Source organism: Biomphalaria glabrata, chromosome 7 (assembly GCF_947242115.1).
Source record: "Biomphalaria glabrata chromosome 7, xgBioGlab47.1, whole genome shotgun sequence".
NCBI lineage: Eukaryota > Metazoa > Mollusca > Gastropoda > Planorbidae > Biomphalaria > Biomphalaria glabrata.
Genome location: NC_074717.1, coordinates 43,492,699 through 43,514,882, shown reverse-complemented (window position 1 = coordinate 43,514,882; position 22,184 = coordinate 43,492,699). Strand labels below are relative to the sequence as shown.

The 22,184-nt window shown below is 39.8% G+C and overlaps 1 protein-coding gene across 6 annotated transcripts in view; it reads left to right on the top strand.

Moving 5' to 3' along the window:
• The window catches only part of LOC106076280 (pleckstrin homology domain-containing family G member 4B-like), a 129,257-nt gene that overhangs the window by 47,516 nt on the left and 59,557 nt on the right, over nt 1-22,184 (top strand). For all 6 annotated transcript variants that reach the window (XM_056034850.1, XM_056034851.1, XM_056034854.1 and 3 more), the window contains 5 exons: nt 567-1,476; nt 17,076-17,219; nt 18,700-18,823; nt 19,660-19,759; nt 20,289-20,393. In XM_056034850.1, the coding sequence (XP_055890825.1) occupies nt 567-1,476; nt 17,076-17,219; nt 18,700-18,823; nt 19,660-19,759; nt 20,289-20,393 (1,383 nt within the window). The remainder of the gene's footprint in view (nt 1-566; nt 1,477-17,075; nt 17,220-18,699; nt 18,824-19,659; nt 19,760-20,288; nt 20,394-22,184) is intronic.

Sequence of the window (22,184 nt, the reverse complement as noted above, 5' to 3'; positions counted from 1 at the left end):
TAGTGGTTTGGTTATAGCTGTAACATCGTGGTGTGATTACGGTTTTAATAACACGAGTCCTGGGAGTTGATTTAGAAAGAATGATAACTTATATAAAACTGTATATCTTATACAAAATGGAAGTTAGATACCACAGCTGGGGGGGGGGGAGTTAGTGTTTAACTAGTACACCTGCTTTACTGAAAGACTTCATCAGCTACAATTATTTTCTTGTAAGATTTGTTTGATGTTTTTCCATCTGTATGTTTGACTCTGGATGTTGGGGCAATATATTAGCTTTGAATAAATGCTGGCTTCCTTGTATAGGTTCATCTCAGACTGTAATAGCGTTGATGAAAACACAATTCTTAGCGCAACCCGTTTATATATATATATATATATATATATATATATATATATATATATATATATATATATATATATATATATATATATATATATATATATAGCCAATTCCTCAACGATTTCTTTCAAGTTTATTTGTAACAATGCTTGTATGTGTTCTTTTTTCCCGACAATCTTCAATTTTTATCTTTGACCCAACTACAATCCTTGACTCTTTTCAGATCCAAGACACAAGTGACCTGCCAAACACTACCTGGCCACTGAGTGTTGGCAGTTCTGTCCTGGTCCATCTGACCACAGGAAACTGCAAGTACCTCAGGGACATTGGCGACTTCTGCATCAGCGTTGATGTCAACTCTGGTCTGCCTGGCCTGGTGCTCTCTGACCTGACATTTGACGGAGTGTTGGAGCATGCCGTAGAGGAGCCGGAGTTCGGGTCCTTGTTGACCATGGAGTGGGCCCGCAAGATACGGGAGGCGGCTGACCACGAGGTGGTGTTCGTTCTGAGGCAGTGCCTGGTGACATCAGAGTACACGGTGCGACATTTGAAGTGGGATGAGATTCCGCAGTTGGACCCGAGGAATCTGAATGGGCACGCACTGCCGGAGTACACGCCCGGGGAGGTCCACAGCAGCACCGACAGCTGGCTGAACATCAACAACTCCGGGCTGAACCTTGAGATGGGTCATCGCAAGCGGCACTCTCCACACAAGCTCCTGTCTGGTGGGTTTGTGAACGGAGGTTTCTGCGATGGAGACCCGTCAAACCCTGGACTCGCTGGGGCGCTGTGTAACAGCCCTGGTTTTCCGCCCTTCTCCACCCTCGACTCTCACTCAGAGCTATCCTGTGGTGATTCCACACCACACCACACCTGCGCCACATGCCATGACCACGTGCGTGACCAGAGACAGCCTCTACCTCATCCATGTTCTACCTCAGGTCCATCTCATTGTACCTTGTCCACCTCAGTCGCCCCCTCCTCCTCCTACAGTCACTACGGCACGTGGCACGGCACACGTCACAGTAAGAAACGCGCGGACGCTGACAAAAGGATTATCTTATCACAGGGATTATCTCTTCACCCACAAGTGGACACGACTCTCAGCCAGGATAACTCGGACACCAGTCAAGGTAACTCTTTAATACAAGTGAAAGGAATATAATAATGTTACCCATAAGGATAGTTACTTTATATGTTCTTATAAATAACAGGCATTCCTGAAACAAAAAATTCTTCTCTTATTCATGTGTTAATTTAGATGTGCATGTTAATTAGAGACCCAAACTCTGCTAAGTCATTGGTTTTATTTGCTAATGGACCTCGTACACCAATCGTAAACAAACAACATTGAGCTACGTGTTTCCCTCTCTCTTCTATACAAATTACAATCTAATTTTAATCAATAATCACGTGACATGTTTTTTTTTCTCTCGTTGTTTTATCATTATTATCACGTGACCGTTCTTTTTTTGTGAATGGGGTCTATTGGTGAAACCCGTGCTCTTATGGCGCAAAAGGGGGGGGGGGGGAGAAGGAGGAACTAGAACGAGTTTGTCTAAAGTCTAAGCGTATATAAATGTGCCTTTATCTTTTTGTGTCTTTTTGGGTATTCTTTTAGGATCTAGTTATCTATTTTCAAGGTCTTTGGTGGAGTTTGTAATGTTTCATTGAAGCTGGGACCTACGCATGAAATAGTTCGTTGGGTTAGTCCAGCGGTTCTCAACCTTTTAAGCTCGGCGACCCCTTTTTACTATCCCCCACTCTGCCGCGACCCCCCCCCCCCCATAACATACACAGCAATAGAATAACACACTAAATACAATCCATATTTTCGATGGTCTTAGGCGACCCCTGACAAATCGTCAATCGACCCCTCAAGAGGTCGCGACCCACAGGTTGAGAATCCCTGGGTTAGTCCGTTGAGCTCCTGTGGGACACATGCATTTAATAGGGAAACTCTTGGCAGCAGACTTTTCAGTGGTTTCCGGTCCCTTAAACTTTGTATCAGTCAGTGTTAAACGAGGTATGTTGATGTGGCTCAACAGCAAGCCAGCAGCACTAACATACATTCGAGTCTCACGGATAAAACAAAACAACAACCTGTAGATATAATAAGGGGATTGAAATTTTGTCCAATTTATTAAATATAAAAATGTTTCTAAGCATTTAGGGAAAAAAAACGTGATTTAATGTTTACTAATACAACTTATAACGCAGAATTGAACTATGTCAATAACTCAAATATGAAAAATGTATTGGACACATGCTTTGCTTACACTATTTTTATTACCAGCAAACCATATACATACAAAGTTTTTATTACCAACAAACCATATACATACAAAGTTTTTATTACCAACAAACCATATACATACAAACTTTTTATTACCAACAAACCATATACATACAAACATTTTATTACCAACAAACCATATACATACAAACTTTTTATTACCAACAAACCATATACATACAAACATTTTATTACCAACAAACCATATACATACAAACTTTTATTACCAACAAACCATATGCATACAAACTTTTTATTACCAACAAACCATATGCATATAAACTTTTTATTACCAACAAACCATATACATACAAACTTTTTTTTTTCTTTAACTGTTAACGAACATTTCTTTTAATTGAACATAACATTGCATTGACAGAGCTGAGAGGAAACTGATTGACTGATACATAGTACTAATGAAATATAACTTTTCTCTGACTTACTCAGCCCCTACGTCCTCAGCCTAATGTTAAAACACTCGCACACGTTGTCTCTTTAAGAAAGTCATGTTGACACACCAACTCACGTACTTGCTACAAATAAGTCAAAAGTCTGTTGTCTGTGTTTCAACTTGTTGGCGTCGCCTTCTATTGGGTCTAGCGAGTTGTATTTGGATCTAGCGAGTTGTATTTGGATCTAGCGAGCTGTATTTGGATCTAGCGAGCTGTATTTGGATCTAGCGAGTTGTATTTGGATCTAGCGAGCTGTATTTGGATCTAGCGAGTTGTATTTGGATCTAGCGAGTTGTATTTGGATCTAGCGAGCTGTATTAGGATCTAGCGAGTTGTATTTGGATCTAGCGAGTTGTATTTGGATCTAGCGAGCTGTATTTGGATCTAGCGAGTTGTATTTGGATCTAGCGAGTTGTATTTGGAATCTAGCGAGCTGTATTTGGATCTAGCGAGTTGTATTTGGATCTAGCGAGTTGTATTTGGAATCTAGCGAGCTGTATTTGGATCTAGCGAGTTGTATTTGGATCTAGCGAGTTGTATTTGGATCTAGCGAGTTGTATTTGGATCTAGCGAGTTGTATTTGGATCTGCTTTTGATTCGTGTACTGAACTTAATGGTGGGACTTTATGTTTTTGAGCGCTATGTTCAATGTATATTTATTATACCACTTCCCCTTTAGGTCCATCGTCATCAATTTCTGTTGATTTGCTGTTTGATGTTTCTGTAACTTGTGTTTTTTTTTTTCTATAGGGTAGGGTAGCTAGCCCTACGCCAAACCCTTCTCCTTTTACAGCCGGGCTTGGGACACAATATTCTGGGTCTTTGGATATGCTGCATGACCAGCACAATGGCTTTTTTTTTTCTTCTTCATCTAAATGGCTAAAGAAAAGGATTCGAAATTGGACCCTAAGGCCATTGATTTTGTATGGCATAATTGCTTTTTTTTTAAAGAGACTCGGTCGCCGAGTTAGATGCAGATACCAAAGTGTGTTACTTAGAAAGTTTTTTCCCCCTCTATTTAAATCCAACTTTGTATTTCTTTGGTGCCAGATGTGAAAAGTAAAGTTGCTCACAGCGCCAGGTAAACTAAACTTAAGATATCTAATGGACTCGGAGCACACTCCACACTTGTATGTAGGATCAATTATGGCCCTTGGACCAGGGCAGAAGTAAATCTCAGTTCCTTCCCCTGTAAGACATGCGCACAATTGATTTACGAGCGTCATAAAGCTGCGAGGCCCAAGATTCATTGGAATTGAAGTGCCCCAGATAAAAAGCCGCGCCATTACTTGACATAGAGAACGATAGCATAAAATAATATATTAAAAAAAAAAACATGGAACGCCAATTTTCAAGTCGGTGTGTATGTCAAATTCACTTGACTTTGTGTGGAGGGCTCGGTCTACAATTTGGTCTCTCCTGTGTTCTGCTTGTGGTCTAGACAATCCTAGCTAGCAGCTGGAGATCCTTCATCCTAACTCTGATAGCCAAAAAAAGGAGTGATTGAGTTTGCTTTTTAAAGGTGTTAATGTTCCTATGTCTGAACGGAGAAAGCAGTAGACGAGTCCAGTTTGGCTGTTAGAGATTTCTTTTTTTTTTCCTGAAACATTTCAGTCAAAAACTAAAATAGACCTACGGTAAGAAATTGTCTTTTTTTTTTTTTAATGACTTCATCATTTGGACTTTCAGTCGAGACGCAACAGTATTACGAACACAGTGTTTTTTTTTTTTTTTTTGTCTTTGCTTATTTGTAAAATTTCAGTGTACACTAGTTTAGCCTCTTGATGGTCTAATTTATAACTAGACTATCTTGTATAAATATATAAGAGAAATAGACAACCGTCTCGCAAAGGCCAAGACTAAGACTCAGACTAAGAGTATGGCGGAATAGGTCTCTTCAACTAGCAAGAAAAATCATTGTTTATAAAGCAGTGGTTCTCACAACATTTTGTATGGCTCTGAGACCTGGTTGCTCTATTGTAGGCACTTAAGGGTCCTTGAACGCTTCCATTAAAGGTGTCTTCCGCCTCATGACGGGCGTACGCTGGCAAGACTAAGTTACAAATAACCATGTTCTGCTGGAGGCCGGTGTGGACAGTATAGAAGCACCAATTACCACTCGACAGCTGCTCTGGGTCTGACACCTATCCTGCATGGAAGACGACCTCATGCCAAAGGCGATCTTCTTTAGTGAGCTTAAAGGGGGATGGCGTAACAGAGGTGCCCTCCCGTAAGTGCTATAAAAATCAACTCAGGCGCCATTTCGCCCTCACTGGCATAAAGTAGCTGGCACATTGCCATTATTATATAAGAAAGAGAGAGAGGGGGGAGAGGGAGGGGGGCTATAATTTCATACTCTTTCGTTGTTTTTTTCTTCTTGTTTTGTTTTGTTGACTTGTCATTTAAATATTGATTCTCATCCTTCTTACAGTGTTTTTTTTTTTGACTTCCAAAGGGCCGTAACTCATTAGTTCCCACGAACGTAAACCAATTGGAAGTCAGTGTATCAGCTGTTAGATCGTTGATTTATTCAGGTCACTACGTTTGTGTACAAGTCTGCTTGTTGTGTCTTCTGCATTGATAATGAAATCTTCCTGAGCTGTGGATGGGGGGGGGGGGGGGGGGAGAGAAGTTTTGGCATTAATGCTGGCCTTGGCCTCGCTTGTCTGCCCCCCCCCCCACCACCACCACCACACGGAGCCTTCGCCCTTTTCATCTCGAAAGAAAGGCTTTTGATGTCTTCGGTGTCTGTTGTCTTGGATACAGTGTCCTCCAGCTGTTTACCTGACCCCGTCAGGACCGGACACCGAGGATGACCTTAATGCCGGGCCCAGATCCAGCTGACATGAAGGGGTGTGGGTGTGTGTGTATATGTGTGTGTGTGTGTGGGGGTTCTCTGAAGCACGTCTGCTGTGAGTTTCCGTGCGACTCTTTGTGAGAGGATCGGCTGGTGAAAAGGAAGAGGGGATGAGGGAGAAAGTTTGGAGAGAGTGAGAGAGGAAGTTGAGAGGTGCATGACGGGTAAGTCCATACACATGCTGTTGGCTTGCCCTCAAATATGCTGTGGACTATGAACTTGATCTAAAGACCATTTCTATGTTACATTGGCGCACTAAGGAGAAGTACCGTATACTACAACAAATTTAATATATACAATTTAAATACGAAAATATGTATGATAAAATAAATAAAAACAAGATGAAAAAAAATCTGGTAAGACTGTTTTCCCTCTTTCTGAAATACTGTTGACCTTACATATTACTGAGTTACTTCCCATTAACAAGATTATATTTTCACGAGTTCCTTCCCTTTATTTCTCTTGCGCTCTCTCGCCCAGCGAGATAGTGTACCGCGATGATGATGGTAATACTTTATCAAATCAAGTAGCCCGCAATGTCCAGCGTCCATCTAGACTGAATGTCCCTTTGATTTAATTGTGGCCGCTCTCTCCCACTACTTAATGGTCGCAGCGCGGATGTACATTTATGGATGTCCTGTGGAGATAAATAGCGCTGACCGTTCTCGTCTGAAATGTCAAGGTCGTTGACATTTCCAACAGCTGTCCAGCCCTAGCTGGTGAGTTGTCAATGGTTGTACTTGTCGTGTATAATGTTGAAGGACTTGCAGGCACCTAGAACAGGGGTTCTCAACCTGTGGGTCGCGACCCCCTTGAGGGTCGATTGACAATTTGCCAGGGGTCGCCTAAGACCATCGAAAATATAGATTGTTTTTGTCTATTCTTCTATTGCTGTGTGTGTGTGTATGTGTTAGGGGGTCGCGTCAGAGTGGGGGATTCTAAAAGGGGTCGCCGACCTTAAAAGGTTGAGAACCGCTGACCTAGAAGGTCCCAGTGATGTGTTGACATTATGTCTGCTTATTTGAGTAGTGCGGACGATGTGTGGTAGAGGAGGTGTAAAGAGCCCGCAGCACTGCTAAGACATTATACTACATATAAACTTATATCAACTCACTGTCTGTCTGGTAAAAAGTATGTACACGTTATTTCTCCCACACCCAATCTGGAATCAGGCTGAAAATTTGCAAAACGGTTTCTTATATCTGACAACACAAGAATCAATAAACATTTTTTTTTACCAATTAGTTAATTAGTTATTGGTAATTAATTATTTTGTTTGGTATCTCGAACAAGGGAAGAAAATTGTACTTGGCTGAAGTGGTATAAGCTTAATTATTTCCCTTTATAGGTCGTCGTCTGAGTCTTAGTGAACACAAACATGAAGTACGACGAGACTATAGAAACAATACAGAACTAAACAATCTTCCATGTTCCTAAGACTAGCAGCGTGGTTACAATGTCGGCCTGAGGAGCCTTTTTTTCCCCATATATGCTTTTTTAAAAAATATTTTTACTCATGACAGATCCAGACAGATTAATATTGATAGAACTAAGCTTGATATAAGCTCTTTTTTTTTAAAAATATATTTTTAGCGGCTCCCGAAAGAGGAAAAGACGCTATTAGTTTTGTGCGAAATGTCTGTCCGTCTGTCCGTCCGTCCCGTTTAGATCTCGTAAACTAGAAGAGATATTGAAAATCCGACGTCACAATATTTTAGACCATTCAAAGTTCTGATGCAACGTCTACTTTTTTTTTTCCTGAAAGTGAAAATTCTAATTTTTAAAATCAATTATGCAAGCAGTTTTTTTATAAGAAAAAGCTAATTAGTATCCATTATATGTTAGACCTAATTTAAGACGAATAGTAATCTTATAAACATCATTTTCGTGAACATTTTTTCTATATAGCGGAAATTTTTTTTTTTTTTTTTTTTTGAGGATTCGAATATGAGATTGAGCCTTTTCAAAACAATTAACTTATTTAGTTCGAACCGAGGGTCCCGGGTTCGAATCCTGGTGAAGACTGGGATTTTCAACTTCTGAGTCTACCCATATCTAATGGGTACCTGACATTAGTTGGGGAAAAGCAAAGGCGGTTGGTCGTGCTGGCTACATGACACCCTCGTTAACCGTAGGCCACAAAAACAGATGAACTTTACACCATCTGCCCTATAGACCACAAACTAGTTAGGTCAGGTTCACATCTAACTTTACATTCACTTTCACGTATCCTTTGATCTGCGGGACGGTTGGGGCACTACACAAGATCTGTTAACCTTCTTTCTCCATTCTTATCTCTCATTTGTCTTTGATATAATTTCATTCGGATGTTCTTTCTGAAAATATTGAAGCCTACCTGGGTGGACCACTGGTCGTGCGGTTCGCGCGCTGGACTGTCGTTTGGATTTATCGACGATCGAAGGTTCAAACCCTGCCTGCTCCCATCCCCCGTCGTCCTGCGGGAGGTTTGGACTAGGAAGTAAACTATCTTCAACTCTGAAGGATTATCCGAATTATGTAAAACATTTTACTTCGGGGGCCGATTTTGAGTTTGTGTTTCCACACAAACTGTCTTTTGTAACCTTGTTTTTTTTTTTGTTTTAAGGGCAATATTGACTAATTGATAGAAGACCATTATGCTTTGATAAAGTTCTGCTATCATGAACCCAACCTATCATATTAGCACTAACCCATTCTATACTACTAGTATTAGCCCAGTCTATCCTATTAGCATGAGCCCTGAACTATCCTACTAGCATGAGCCCTGAACTATCCTACTAGCACGAACCCTGAACTATCCAACTAGCATGAGCCCTGAACTATCCTATTAGCTCATCCTGAATTATCCTACTAGCACGAGCCCTGAACTATCCTACTAGCATGAGCCCTGAACTATCCTATTAGCTCATCCTGAACTATCCTACTAGCACGAGCCCTGAACTATCCTACTAGCATGAGCCCTGAACTATCCTATTAGCTCATCCTGAACTATCCTACTAGCACGAGCCCTGAACTATCCTACTAGCACGAGCCCTGAACTATCCTACTAGCATGAGCCCTGAACTATCCTATTAGCATGAGCCCTGTCTATTATATTGCATACGTTTTATTTTGTATTTTATTATTATCAGACAATTATTTTTATTTTACTATTTAATAATTTTTTTTAACTGGTTATTTAAAGGTTTAACTCTGACATTAACCCTTTGTGTCTGGGTCGTTGAACTAAATGTACTGAACCGTCGTGGACCGACTGTCCATGCTTTGACTGCCCGTCAGTCATGTCTTGCTTAGTGACAGGCCATCATGTCTGTCACCGCTTTACACCTGCCCTTTTATTTAGTCTTCGGTGGAAGGGTTTTATGTAACAGACTTGGTTAGTCCTCGGTGGAAGGATTTTATGTAACAGACTTGGTTAGTCCTCGGTGGAAGGGTTTTATGTAACAGACTTGGTTAGTCCTCGGTGGAAGGGTTTTATGTAACAGACTTGGTTAGTCCTCGGTGGAAGGATTTTATGTAACAGACTTGGTTAGTCCTCGGTGGAAGGGTTTTATGTAACAGACTTGGTTAGTCCTCGGTGGAACGGTTTTATGTAACAGACTTGGTTAGTCCTCGGTGGAAGGATTTTATGTAACAGACTTGGTTAGTCCTCGGTGGAACGGTTTTATGTAACAGACTTGGTTAGTCCTCGGTGGAACGGTTTTATGTAACAGACTTGGGTTATTAGAGATAGTCCTTTGTCTGTAGGACTAACATTTAAAGGTTTAACTCTGACATTAACCCTTTGTGTCTGGGTCGTTGAACTAAATGTACTGAACCGTCGTGGACCGACTGTCCATGCTTTGACTGCCCGTCAGTCATGTCTTGCTTAGTGACAGGCCATCATGTCTGTCACCGCTTTACACCTGCCCTTTTATTTAGTCTTCGGTGGAAGGGTTTTATGTAACAGACTTGGTTAGTCCTCGGTGGAAGGATTTTATGTAACAGACTTGGTTAGTCCTCGGTGGAAGGGTTTTATGTAACAGACTTGGTTAGTCCTCGGTGGAAGGGTTTTATGTAACAGACTTGGTTAGTCCTCGGTGGAAGGATTTTATGTAACAGACTTGGTTAGTCCTCGGTGGAAGGGTTTTATGTAACAGACTTGGTTAGTCCTCGGTGGAAGGATTTTATGTAACAGACTTGGTTAGTCCTGGGTGGAAGGGTTTTATGTAACAGACTTGGTTAGTCCTCGGTGGAACGGTTTTATGTAACAGACTTGGTTAGTCCTCGGTGGAAGGATTTTATGTAACAGACTTGGTTAGTCCTCGGTGGAACGGTTTTATGTAACAGACTTGGTTAGTCCTCGGTGGAACGGTTTTATGTAACAGACTTGGGTTATTAGAGATAGTCCTTTGTCTGTAGGACTAACATCAATGTGTGTGTGTGGTGCGTGCGTGCGTGCGTGTGCTTTGTAATCAGCAGTCCCTAAACAGTAGTAGATGTGGCCCACGGTGAACGAGGGTGTCGTGTGGCCAGCACAACGACCAACCGCCTTTACTTTTCCCAAACTAATGTCAGGTATAAAAGACATGTATCGAGACAATAGTCAATAATTACTAAGGAAGTTCAGTCTATATTTTGTAACAGTTCGATCTAACTAGGCTTGAAAGTTGTCGATGTATAAATACAACTTCGTGCCATGAAATTGACGTCACAATCTTGGAGGAGATCCCCCCCCCCCTCCCGAAAAAAAAATCTTTTCAGTTCGAGCGCGTTGCCTATAATTATACGGTTTGAGGGTTGGGAGGGAGGGGGGGTGTTTATGTTGCTATGATTGATTGATTCCGTTTAATTTGTGTTTGGGGCGCTTGAACTTGTTGTGTTCAAATCTCGTCTCATGTGTCACTATCCTTTTGTATATATATCTCACACCTCTCTCTTTGTTCACTCTCTCTCTCACTTCCTCTCCCCCTTTCTCTCTCCTCTCCCCTTCTCTCCAACTTCCTCTCCCTTTTATCTCCCTCTTCCTTTCTCTCTCTCCCTCCTCTCTCTCTGGTGAAGAGTGCACAGATTAGTTGCCTGTGACTCATGTATTTGAACAGCACAAAATTGTGTGTGTGTGAAATGGGAGACGGTCTAGTGGTGTGCGTGTGCGTGTGTGTGTGTGTGTGAGAAGAGGTCATGGGTCATTCTACTGCCACAACCATCAAATTGTTTACTTCGGCAATGCTGGGTGAGTTAACTCCCCCTTCTTTGTCCATAGAGGCAATAGTGGTTGAACTAACAGACTTGTTTTTTGTTCAAGTTACTAGCTGGTGGCCGTTTGTTTGAGTTTCGGGCTATCGACATGAAGCCCAAGGGTTCGACCCTTACCCGTGGTGTCCCCCACCCCCACCCCACCTCCAGTCTGTGGTGTGGACTCTTTAGTACAGCCGCGTTGGTTGCAGATAGAACGAGGTAATTGATGCAACTTATTTTACTACAAAACTGACCAATCAGAGAAGGCCCACATCATTATCATTATCATGTGTGTGTTTGTGTGTGTGCGTGGTTCTTGATTTGTGGCTATGTCTAGTTGATGTAAGGATCTTTCTTAGATTACTGTCTGGTCTTGTGATATGCCATCACGGACTATGGCCCCCGTACCAATTAAAATAACTTCTTCGCTAAAAGTCGGTTTATTCGATCGGATAATTTTAATAACTCCCCCCCCCCTCTCACTGCTGTTTTATATGTCTATTACGTACTATTATTTAACGATCTAATTTATATAATATGCATTTATGTTGCCTTTTCACTTTGGAGTACATGGGCAAGTTTTTGACTATGTTTAGGGGGTCCCGGGTCAAAAACGTTTGAGAACCTCTGCCCTACCCCATTTTTGTGTTGTACCGTCCTGCAAGAAGTTTGGATTATGACGTAATAATCTTAATTTTTGATAGAACATTTGAAACTAATATCAATCAAACGAATCAGTTCACCAATCAAATGAATCAATTCACCAATCAAATGAATCAATGCACCAATCAAACAAATCAATTCACCAATCAAATGAATCAATTCACCAATCAAATGAATCAATTCACCCATCAAACGAATCAATTCACCCATCAAACGAATTCATCAAACGAATCAATTCACCCATCAAACGAATCAATTCACCCATCAAACGAATTAATTCACCAATCAAACGATCAATTCAATAATCATACGAATCAATTCACCCATCAAATGAATCAATTCACCCATTAAACGAATCAATTCACCCATCAAACGAATCAATTCACCCATCAAACGAATCAATTCACCAATCAAACGAATCAATTCAACAATCAACCTTGAATATAATATAGAAAAACGTGTACATAATCTTTGAGAGGTCAACAAGCCTTGATCTAATAGAACGCTGATGTTACTCCACTTGATATTAACTTTGGTATAATAATTATAATTAAAATCTTTTCAAATTTCTTGTAAGGCAAAGAATCTATTTCATTTTAAAATATTTTTGTTCTGCTTTAATTTACTAGCAGAAATCTATTCCATTTCAATATATATTGTCACATGAATGTGTTCTAATGATTTTGATGGACGTCTGTATAATATAACTTGTTTGACGCTTGCGTTACATTTATCATTCTGCAGAAAAATCATTTTTGTGGTAATGATAAATATGAAAAAAAAGTGTGTCTGTCTTTTGCAAGTGTTTAATAAAGGCATCATGTTTAAACACATCGTGAGAGCTGCGTTGTGGGTCAACTACAGTGGCGTTAAAATGGCAGTAACAGTAACTCTGCTTAATATTGACCACTTTCAAATTAGATTACGTCCCCTGACTGAGCTTCTCGGGGGGAAAAAACAAATAATCAAGATGACATCTCATTCAGTTTGATGTTTTCACTTGGTCAACATCAAAAGTTGTCTGCTTCTCGTTGATCACAGTTCTGGCAGCGTCTTCTGCTAATACAAGTTTTACTTTGAGAGACTTGCTTCATAATTAGTCAAGTCATTCGTCTTGGAAAATTGAAATATAACACTGTTTTAACCCATTTCTACAATTCCTACTGGATCCACTGGCTTACATTTTCTTCATGGATGGAAATGTAAAGTTGGAAGTTGGTTGGAAAGTAAAAAAAAAAAAAAAAAATCATTTATTTTAACCGAAAATTTCGCACAGTGTGACTTTTTGATTTACACGCACACAAAAAAAAAAGTTAACTTTTTTTAAAGAGAAAAAAAATCTATTTAGTATGCATATAAGTAGAACATAATTTACAACAACAATTAATAACTAGTTTTTCATATTCTCGCGTGGACTTTTTACTGTATAAACGATCTTACTAACGGAACTTTTTGTTTTGTTTTACGGAAATGTTTTTTTCTTACGATTTGAATTAGAGATTGACTATTTATAAAACAATTAGATCAATTAGATAATCACTATAAGACATCAGTTAGGCCAGGCTGACATCTAACTTCACATTCACTTTCACCTATCCCTTGGTCTGCTAGACCGCTGGGGCACCACAAAAGATCTGCCCACCTTCTTTCTCCATTTTTCTCTGTCATTTGTCTTTGATATAAGTTTATTCTGATGTTCTTTCTGAAAATATTGAAACCTGCCTTTTTACATGCCTGGGTAGACCAATTCGGGGGCCGATTTTCAGTTTGTGTTTCCACACAAACTGTCTTTGTTTTTTGTTTTTTTTGTTGCGATGTGACACGGCTGTTAAAAACTAATTTGGCCCTCGAGTCGAAAAAATCTGGTCACTGATGATATATTGTTTATCTAGTTTGTTGCCTTATTGGAAGCTGTAGAAGTGTTGTATTGCAGAACAATCATTTAAATTTTATGTCTGGAATATAAGGAGAGAATCCCCCTATGGAACAGATCTAATGTAAAGTATGTTTCTAGTTATCTAGTTGTGGACTCCGGCACATATCTTATTCCATATGCCCAGGGCCGGCCCTAAATATTGCGGGCCCTATTCAGAACTTATTGCGCGGGGCCTAGTCTGGGTAGGGATAAGCACAATGTCAAAATTAAGATTTTATATCAGAAAATACATTCGTCTTTGCAATTAATTTTTATTAAATGAAAGCTCACAATGACGTTTTTATTTAAGGGCACCCCAAAATGACAGTTTTGTCTATTTTTCAGGATATTTTTATGAGTTATCAGGAGATTTTAATAATTTCAGAAGATTTACAGGAGGCCCTGGAAAATCAGGAGGCCGCGGAACCCCTGTTATTAAATATAAGTTATAATGAATTGATTTAATAGCTTATACCTAGAATCAGCGCGGGGACTATGAAAGAACGGGGCCCATGAAAGAGCGAGGCCCATGAAAGATCGGGTCTCACTGCGACCGCATATGGCCGGCCCTGTATATGCTTCTACTTATTCCATATAGTTGAAATCTCTACTTAACACTGACATCTGAATTAACACATGGAGTCGCACTTGACGTAATTATCTTCTCTTTTGAAGGAACGTCTGTAATTTATAAGCTAAGAATAGACTAGTCAAAGAAAGAAACACTAAGCCACACAACGTTCGAACGTGTAACAGATCCGTGTAGGGGTTGGTTGAAAGACAATCGCTAAGGGATGGGGCTTTCGTGAGTCAAGGACTCTACTGTCCCATTTAAGCCATTAATATTTTCTTGCTAAGTAATCTAAAATCCATTGAGTTATTAAGGATAAGGAAATGTCAGAAACCGATACTGGCCTGACCAGTGACACTTTATTTAATGGACATTTACAAAAGAGGTCACAGTTTGGGGAGCGAGCGAGAGAGAGAGAGAGAGAGAGAAAGAGAGAGAGAGAGAGAGGGGGGGGGGAAATGACTGAAGCAGTCAAGAAAAGACTTTTGATTTCTGAAAGACATCTTGATCTTTGTATGAAAAGGGGAGAGAAGATGGACCGAGGTGATCAGTTGAATAGAATGAGTTTTCTTGCCACTCGATAGAACTCCTCTAAGGAGCCCGGCTGAAAAAAACTAAGTTTTTTTTAGTAGGCCTAACTGCCCTACCTGTTGAAAACCCACTAGCTACAGAAACAGCAAAAAGCAAATCAACAAAAGTCACGGACCTGGGAGAAGATGGACTTAAGGCCGAAGACCATCGTTTCCACCAGGACCATCACCACCACAGGTGCATGGAGCGTACGCAAACGATGTGGACAGTTGGAGAGACTCGCCCATAGAATCGTAACAACTGGAGGAAGCTGGTTGGTGGCCCAGGACCAGAGGCAGAGATGACAAAGAATAGTCAATAGTTTTTGATTATATTGAATTTTGGAATTAGGAGCAATTATTATGTGTGGTAATATTTTGAATTGAGCGGTAGAGTTTTGTTTTAGTGTGTATGTTTCTATGTGCTATTCAAGCTCTTTATTCAATTAATTCTTCGGGAATTGAGTTTGCAAAGGTCTGGCACTAACAGAGGAGTCACCGACAGCTCCTATACAGAGTGACAAGGCAGAATCAAACTAAAATAAATTCTAAAACATTGAACCCACTTTTGAAAAAACAACAACAATGATCTCGATACGCCTATGTAAGAATGTTGTCGTTCATGAATGTCTATGAGATAGAGACAATAAATGTGTTACTTCCCTTTGATACTTACATCAGCATAAACGCGTCCATCACGGGTCTTATCGTTGGTTGTGATTGCTTCCCTTTCCTCTTCGCTGACATATCAATGGGGATTTATGCACATAAACAAACATTAGATTGTGAACTGTGCGTGAAAGGTCATGTTTGATTATGTGAACTTTGACCCCGTAAATTAGCCCATGGAGTTGTAGGTAGTAGAAATAGAAACACGTTCTTTGAATAAAAAGGGGAGATAAGTGTAATCCTTATGTTAACAAAACGGGAAGTAAAAAAAAATGTGTGCGCCCCCCCCCCTCCCTTTATTTTCAATTTTTCTAACGTCTGCACCTGACGGTCGAGTTTCTTAACTTAGATACAGTGTATTTAGAAACTAGGTCAACAATTAAAATAACTCTTCTAGGCATTGAATAGATTGATGATAAAAAAATCAAACAGTTAGCTCCCCTTTCCCCAGTGTAGTCACTCCCAGCTTTAAGCTAACATTTACCTTTTTGTGTGTGTGTGTTTTTTTTAAATTATTATTATTATTATTTGTTTTTTCAAAAAACATTTTTGGCTGTGATTCACTTGTATACTATGAAGTACCCAATAGATCCTGCACATAATTCAACGTGTAATAGTGTTCTTGTGGCATCTTGGTGCGGGGCCGGCCTTAGGTAATTGGAGGCCTTAGGCCAGCGGCTCTCAACCTTTTAAGCTCGGCGACCCCTTTTTACAACCCCCCCCCCCAACTCTGCCGCGCCCCCCACCCCCTCGCACACACCCATAAAGCAATAGAAGAATAGACAAAAACAATCCATATTTTCCATGGTCTTAGGCGACCCCTGGCAAATCGTCAATCGACCCCCAAGGGGATCGCGACCCACAGGTTGAGAACCCCTGCCCTAGGCGAAGTGAATAAGGTGGCCCCCAAATGAAATATAAAAACAAAATTAAGACTAAAAAATATGCAAAGACTTATAAACCATCCTCTACATCTAAATCAACAAATAAGTTAAATAGAACTCTGACAGGCAACGAGATTCTCGTTGCGAATGTTAAGGGCCTTGAAGGTCAGTCGTCATTTATCCCCTCGGTTGATATAACAATGGGGTATATTGTTATTTTAGATAAATTCCACAGAAGCTTAGGTTCCCATATTTTCTATGTTTTTTTCCATTTCAGTTTTTCTTAAATTAGGAGACAGTGTTACGTTGGTGTATTAATTTTGCAACTTGGCGACCTAGGTAGGCAGATTCTGATAAGGCTGAACATCCTTTTATTAATTATTATTATTGAAGGCGCAGAGGCTTCCAAACCGATGGGTCCGGATTCGAATCCTAGTGAAGACTGGGGTTTTAAATTTTCGGGATCTTTAGAGTCCACCCAGCTCTAATGTATACCTGACAGTTGGTCCTTGTGCTGTGGCAACATGACACCCTCGTTAACCGTGGGCCACAAGAAACGGATGACCTTTACATCATCTGCCCCAGAGATCGCAAGGTCTGAAAGGGGAACTTTAATTAATAATTATTATATATTAACAGATACAAGAAGTACTGAAGACCATGCAAGTACTGACCAGTGTACTAGTCTTACTGGACAAACAAGTGTAAATAAAGTCGACGCGCCCCAGTGTATAACAGATGTGGACAATGACCTTCTCTGGTCTGGAGTGGCCATCTTACCAGGTAAGTAACCAGATAACATTGAACGTTATATCACTTCAGGCAGTCACGTGACATACGTCGATGTCATGCTCCTACACGGTATACTCGTTAGTGTGGTCATAATGTCAACTCGACCTACCAACAAACAATACATAATGTCAACTCGACCCTATCAACAAACAATACATCTACTTTAGTTCTAAACTTGTCCCTCAAAACGTGGAGTCGCTGCTTGAGATCATCCAACCTCCAGGACTGAAGGCTAAGTCTTCTTTGTGAAGTTTAAATTAAACCTCAGGCTGTTGTCATTCTTGAAGGTTCATTCAAGTAAATAATAATCTTGTCATCTTTATAAAGTGAGCTAACAATGAGACCTTTTTTCGTTTGTGATCAAATATCAAGCGTTTATGACTAGGTACATCTACACTTAAACTTGCCTGACACTGCCTGTGAATCGCGCAAAATGTTTTGTCTGGTGAAAGAATAAAGCAAACAGGACAAGAGCTTTGCAATCTTACACCATTGTTGTGTTTGTGTTGTTTAGATATGACAGCAAACTTTTAAGAACACCTGCACACGATTTTGTAATGTAGTACTTCAAAGTATTTGTTAGATCAGTTAGAACAAGAAGTTTACCATGTCTGCCATCAGTCTGTACTAATGTAACAAATCTATGATAACCAAATGAACAAACCTGATGAAGTATTCCAACTTTTCCCATGTTCAGACTAGTCTAAGGATTGTGGAATATCAATTAATAACATAATCTATTACTTAACAGTAGGTCCATTACTTAAACAATGAGGTATATTACTAAAAATTGCAGTCTATTACTTCAGTGTGCAGGCAATTACTCAAAAGTACAATCACGGAAAAGTGCAGCCCTTGTTCATGAGTAGTTTTCTGTGTTTAGAGTGTTGCAGTATACACCTAATGCAAAGCCCTCAGTCCCTGTATGACAAAAGTGGTCATCATCGAACAACAATGGACTAACTATATATATATATACTAGCCGGATATTACCCTCGGCCTGCGGGCCTTACTTTGTGTATTACTAATCCAGTGGATTGGATTTAGATCTATGTCAAATTTAGCTTATGTTCCTTTCAAGTTTTTCTCTTTTGTCACGAAAATAAAAGTAGTTTTGCGAAAGTGGGTTTACCCGTTAAGCAGATACATTGAAATCAAATTTAAAATACTGTGAAAACGGGTTTACCCGATTAGTTAAAAAAGTTTATTTCTTTAATAGGGATGAATTTAGCTATTTTTAATTTTTATTTTAGGGGCCTTTTGGTTGTGGATGGGGCATTAAACATACACTACAGCCTCCGCCATGATCCAAAGAACATTTATGCCAAGTTTTATCTAGATTGGTCAAACGGTTTTGATTTCTATGCGGGGTATACGTACATACATAACCTTACTATTCGCTTTATAGTATAGATATGCACCCAATAATTTCACCAGTGTCTCCCATTTCTTTGACTGTTTTTTGTTGTAGGCTGTACAGACTATGATGGCAGGCATTTGATTTACATCTTTACATGCAGCAGCTTGTGGTATGACCGCAGGGTGGACAGTGTCCAGTTGGCCAGGTTACTGCTCTACTACTATTCAATACCCAGGTAAATTCATTCTATCACTTAACTGTTTCATTTTTTGGTACATTTTGTGGCAGCACAATTTTTATTCCCTAGTTGAATGATTCTTCCATCCAATGTAGACCTTCAACTTTACCTTCAGCTGTCTCTTAGCCCAGTGTTTCTCAAATTCTTAGCCCAGTGTTTCTCAAATTCTTAGTCCAGTGTTTCTCAAACTGTGTTATATGGAACCCTAGGGTCCCGCAAGGCCTGAATAGGTGTTCCATGAATTATTTGAATACTTAACTAGTAGGCCACCACGTGAATTAATCTTTCTAAAAAAAAAAATAAGCAAAGTGTTCCGCTAAATACTCAGAATGTGCCAAGTGTTCCGTTAAGGAAAAAGTTTGGGAAACACTGCCTTAGTCTGTTGATCCGTTGGGGCAATCTGCAAGATCTGTCAACGTCATTCTCTATTCCTCCCTTTTGCCTTGGATAGAATTTAATTCAATGACAGGCCTGTCCATTCTTGGATGTTGTCTTCCCATCGCTTCGTCCGTCTTCCTCTTCTTCTATTCCTGGTACTGCTCCCTGAAGGAAGATCTTTGTGAGCTCTGAGGACCTTGTGATGTGGCCATAGAGTTTGAGTTTACATTTTTTGACAGTGGTTAGCAGGTTGTCGTGGGGTCCAATTTCTGTATTAATCCTGTTTCTAATCTCTTCATTTGTGCTGTTGTCTTTGTAAGTGACACCTGGGATCTTTCTTTAGCATCTTAGTTTCATGGCTAGGAACCTCTTCTCCAAAACTGTAGTTAGCTTCCAAGGCACTCCAAAACAATTTTTAAAAAATCCTAATTAACATAAACCTTTTGATGTTACAGAAGAAGAAATTCAGGAGAAGAATGGAGTCTTGTGGCTGACATCAGAGAAGCTTCAAACTCTACAGTCAACAGGTTGTTGGAGTCAATATACTTGTTTCAGGTGAGCAACTATATGTGTATCTACATGAAGAGAATTTGCTTCCTAGTCCAAACCTCCAACAGGATGATGGAGGATGGCAGCGGGCAGGGTATGAATGTATATAAGATTGTAGTTCAGGGGCTGCTTGTGTGTGTGAGCCCTTTTAATTTTTTTTTGCTTCATTACCCACCCCCACACCACATACACAGTTAATTTCCAACACACCAGCTCTCACTAACATGCTGAATTCTCAGAGCTGTATATGGTGTGAATAGATTGATGAGTCTAGTAGAACTAAGTTGTGTATGTGTGTGTGATCTAGGGAACACAAAACATTATCAGAGAGCAAGTTGTTAATGTCTTGTTCATATTTGGATTAGTAGGATATTATATTTATATGTATATGCATGTGTTAGGGTTGATTTAATACTGCTATTGATCTAGAAACAAACAGATTATTTATTTTTTAAAATCACATTCAATTTTAATATTTGAGGTATGTGAATTAGGTCACCATTTTCATATTCTATTCGTTGTATCTGTTTAACAGGAAAGTTGTGGCCAGTCTATTTCCGTAGTCTATCTCTACGCTGACAGAACCAGCCAGTCCCATGTGATGAAGTCCCCTTTGTATGACTCAAAGGCTAAGGTTACTGTAAGTAAATAGGGTTAAAATCTGAGGGAGTTGCTAGGCGTCATATGATCTCAGATCTAGATCTGTGTGTCATTTATCTTTGATCTATGTCATCTGTCATTGGATCTCAGATCTATGTGCCATCTATCTTTGATTTCAGATCTGTGTCATCTGTTATTGGATCTCAGATCTATGTGCCATCTATCTTTGATTTCAGATCTGTGTCATCTGTCATTGGATCTCAGATCTATGTGCCATCTATCTTTGATTTCAGATCTGTGTCATCTGTCATTGGATCTCAGATCTATGTGTCATCTATCTTTGATTTCAGATCTATGTCATCTGTCATTGGATCTCAGATCTATGTGCCATCTATCTTTGATTTCAGATCTGTGTCATCTGTCATTGGATCTCAGATCTATGTGCCATCTATCTTTGATTTCAGATCTGTGTCATCTGTCATTGGATCTCAGATCTATGTGTCATCTATCTTTGATTTCAGATCTGTGTCATCTGTCATTGGATCTCAGATCTATGTGTCATCTATCTTTGATTTCAGATCTGTGTCATCTGTCATTGGATCTCAGATCTATGTGTCATCTATCTTTGATTTCAGATCTGTGTCATCTGTCATTGGATCTCAGATCTATGTGCCATCTATCTTTGATTTCAGATCTGTGTCATCTGTCATTGGATCTCAGATCTATGTGCCATCTATCTTTGATTTCAGATCTGTGTCATCTGTCATTGGATCTCAGATCTATGTGCCATCTATCTTTGATTTCAGATCTGTGTCATCTGTCATTGGATCTCAGATCTATGTGCCATCTATCTTTGATTTCAGATCTGTGTCATCTGTCATTGGATCTCAGATCTATGTGCCATCTATCTTTGATTTCAGATCTGTGTCATCTGTCATTGGATCTCAGATCTATGTGCCATCTATCTTTGATTTCAGATCTGTGTCATCTGTCATTGGATCTCAGATCTATGTGCCATCTATCTTTGATTTCAGATCTGTGTCATCTGTCATTGGATCTCAGATCTATGTACCATCTATCTTTGATTTCAGATCTGTGTCATCTGTCATTGGATCTCAGATCTATGTACCATCTATCTTTGATTTCAGATCTGTGTCATCTGTCATTGGATCTCAGATCTATGTGCCATCTATCTTTGATTTCAGATCTGTGTCATCTGTTATTGGATCTCAGATCTATGTGCCATCTGTCTTTGATTTCAGATCTGTGTCATCTGTCATTGGATCTCAGATCTATGTGCCATCTATCTTTGATTTCAGATCTGTGTCATCTGTCATTGGATCTCAGATCTATGTGCCATCTATCTTTGATTTCAGATCTGTGTCATCTGTCATTGGATCTCAGATCTATGTGCCATCTATCTTTGATTTCAGATCTGTGTCATCTGTCATTGGATCTCAGATCTATGTGCCATCTATCTTTGATTTCAGATCTGTGTCATCTCTCATTGGATCTCAGATCTATGTGCCATCTATCTTTGATTTCAGATCTGTGTCATCTCTCATTGGATCTCAGATCTATGTGCCATCTATCTTTGATTTCAGATCTGTATTATCTGTCATTGGATCTCAGGTCTATGTGTCATCTATCTTTGATTTCAGATCTGTGTCATCTGTCATTGGATCTCAGATCTATGTGCCATCTATCTTTGATTTCAGATCTGTGTCATCTGTTATTGGATCTCAGATCTATGTGCCATCTGTCTTTGATTTCAGATCTGTGTCATCTGTCATTGGATCTCAGATCTATGTGCCATCTATCTTTGATTTCA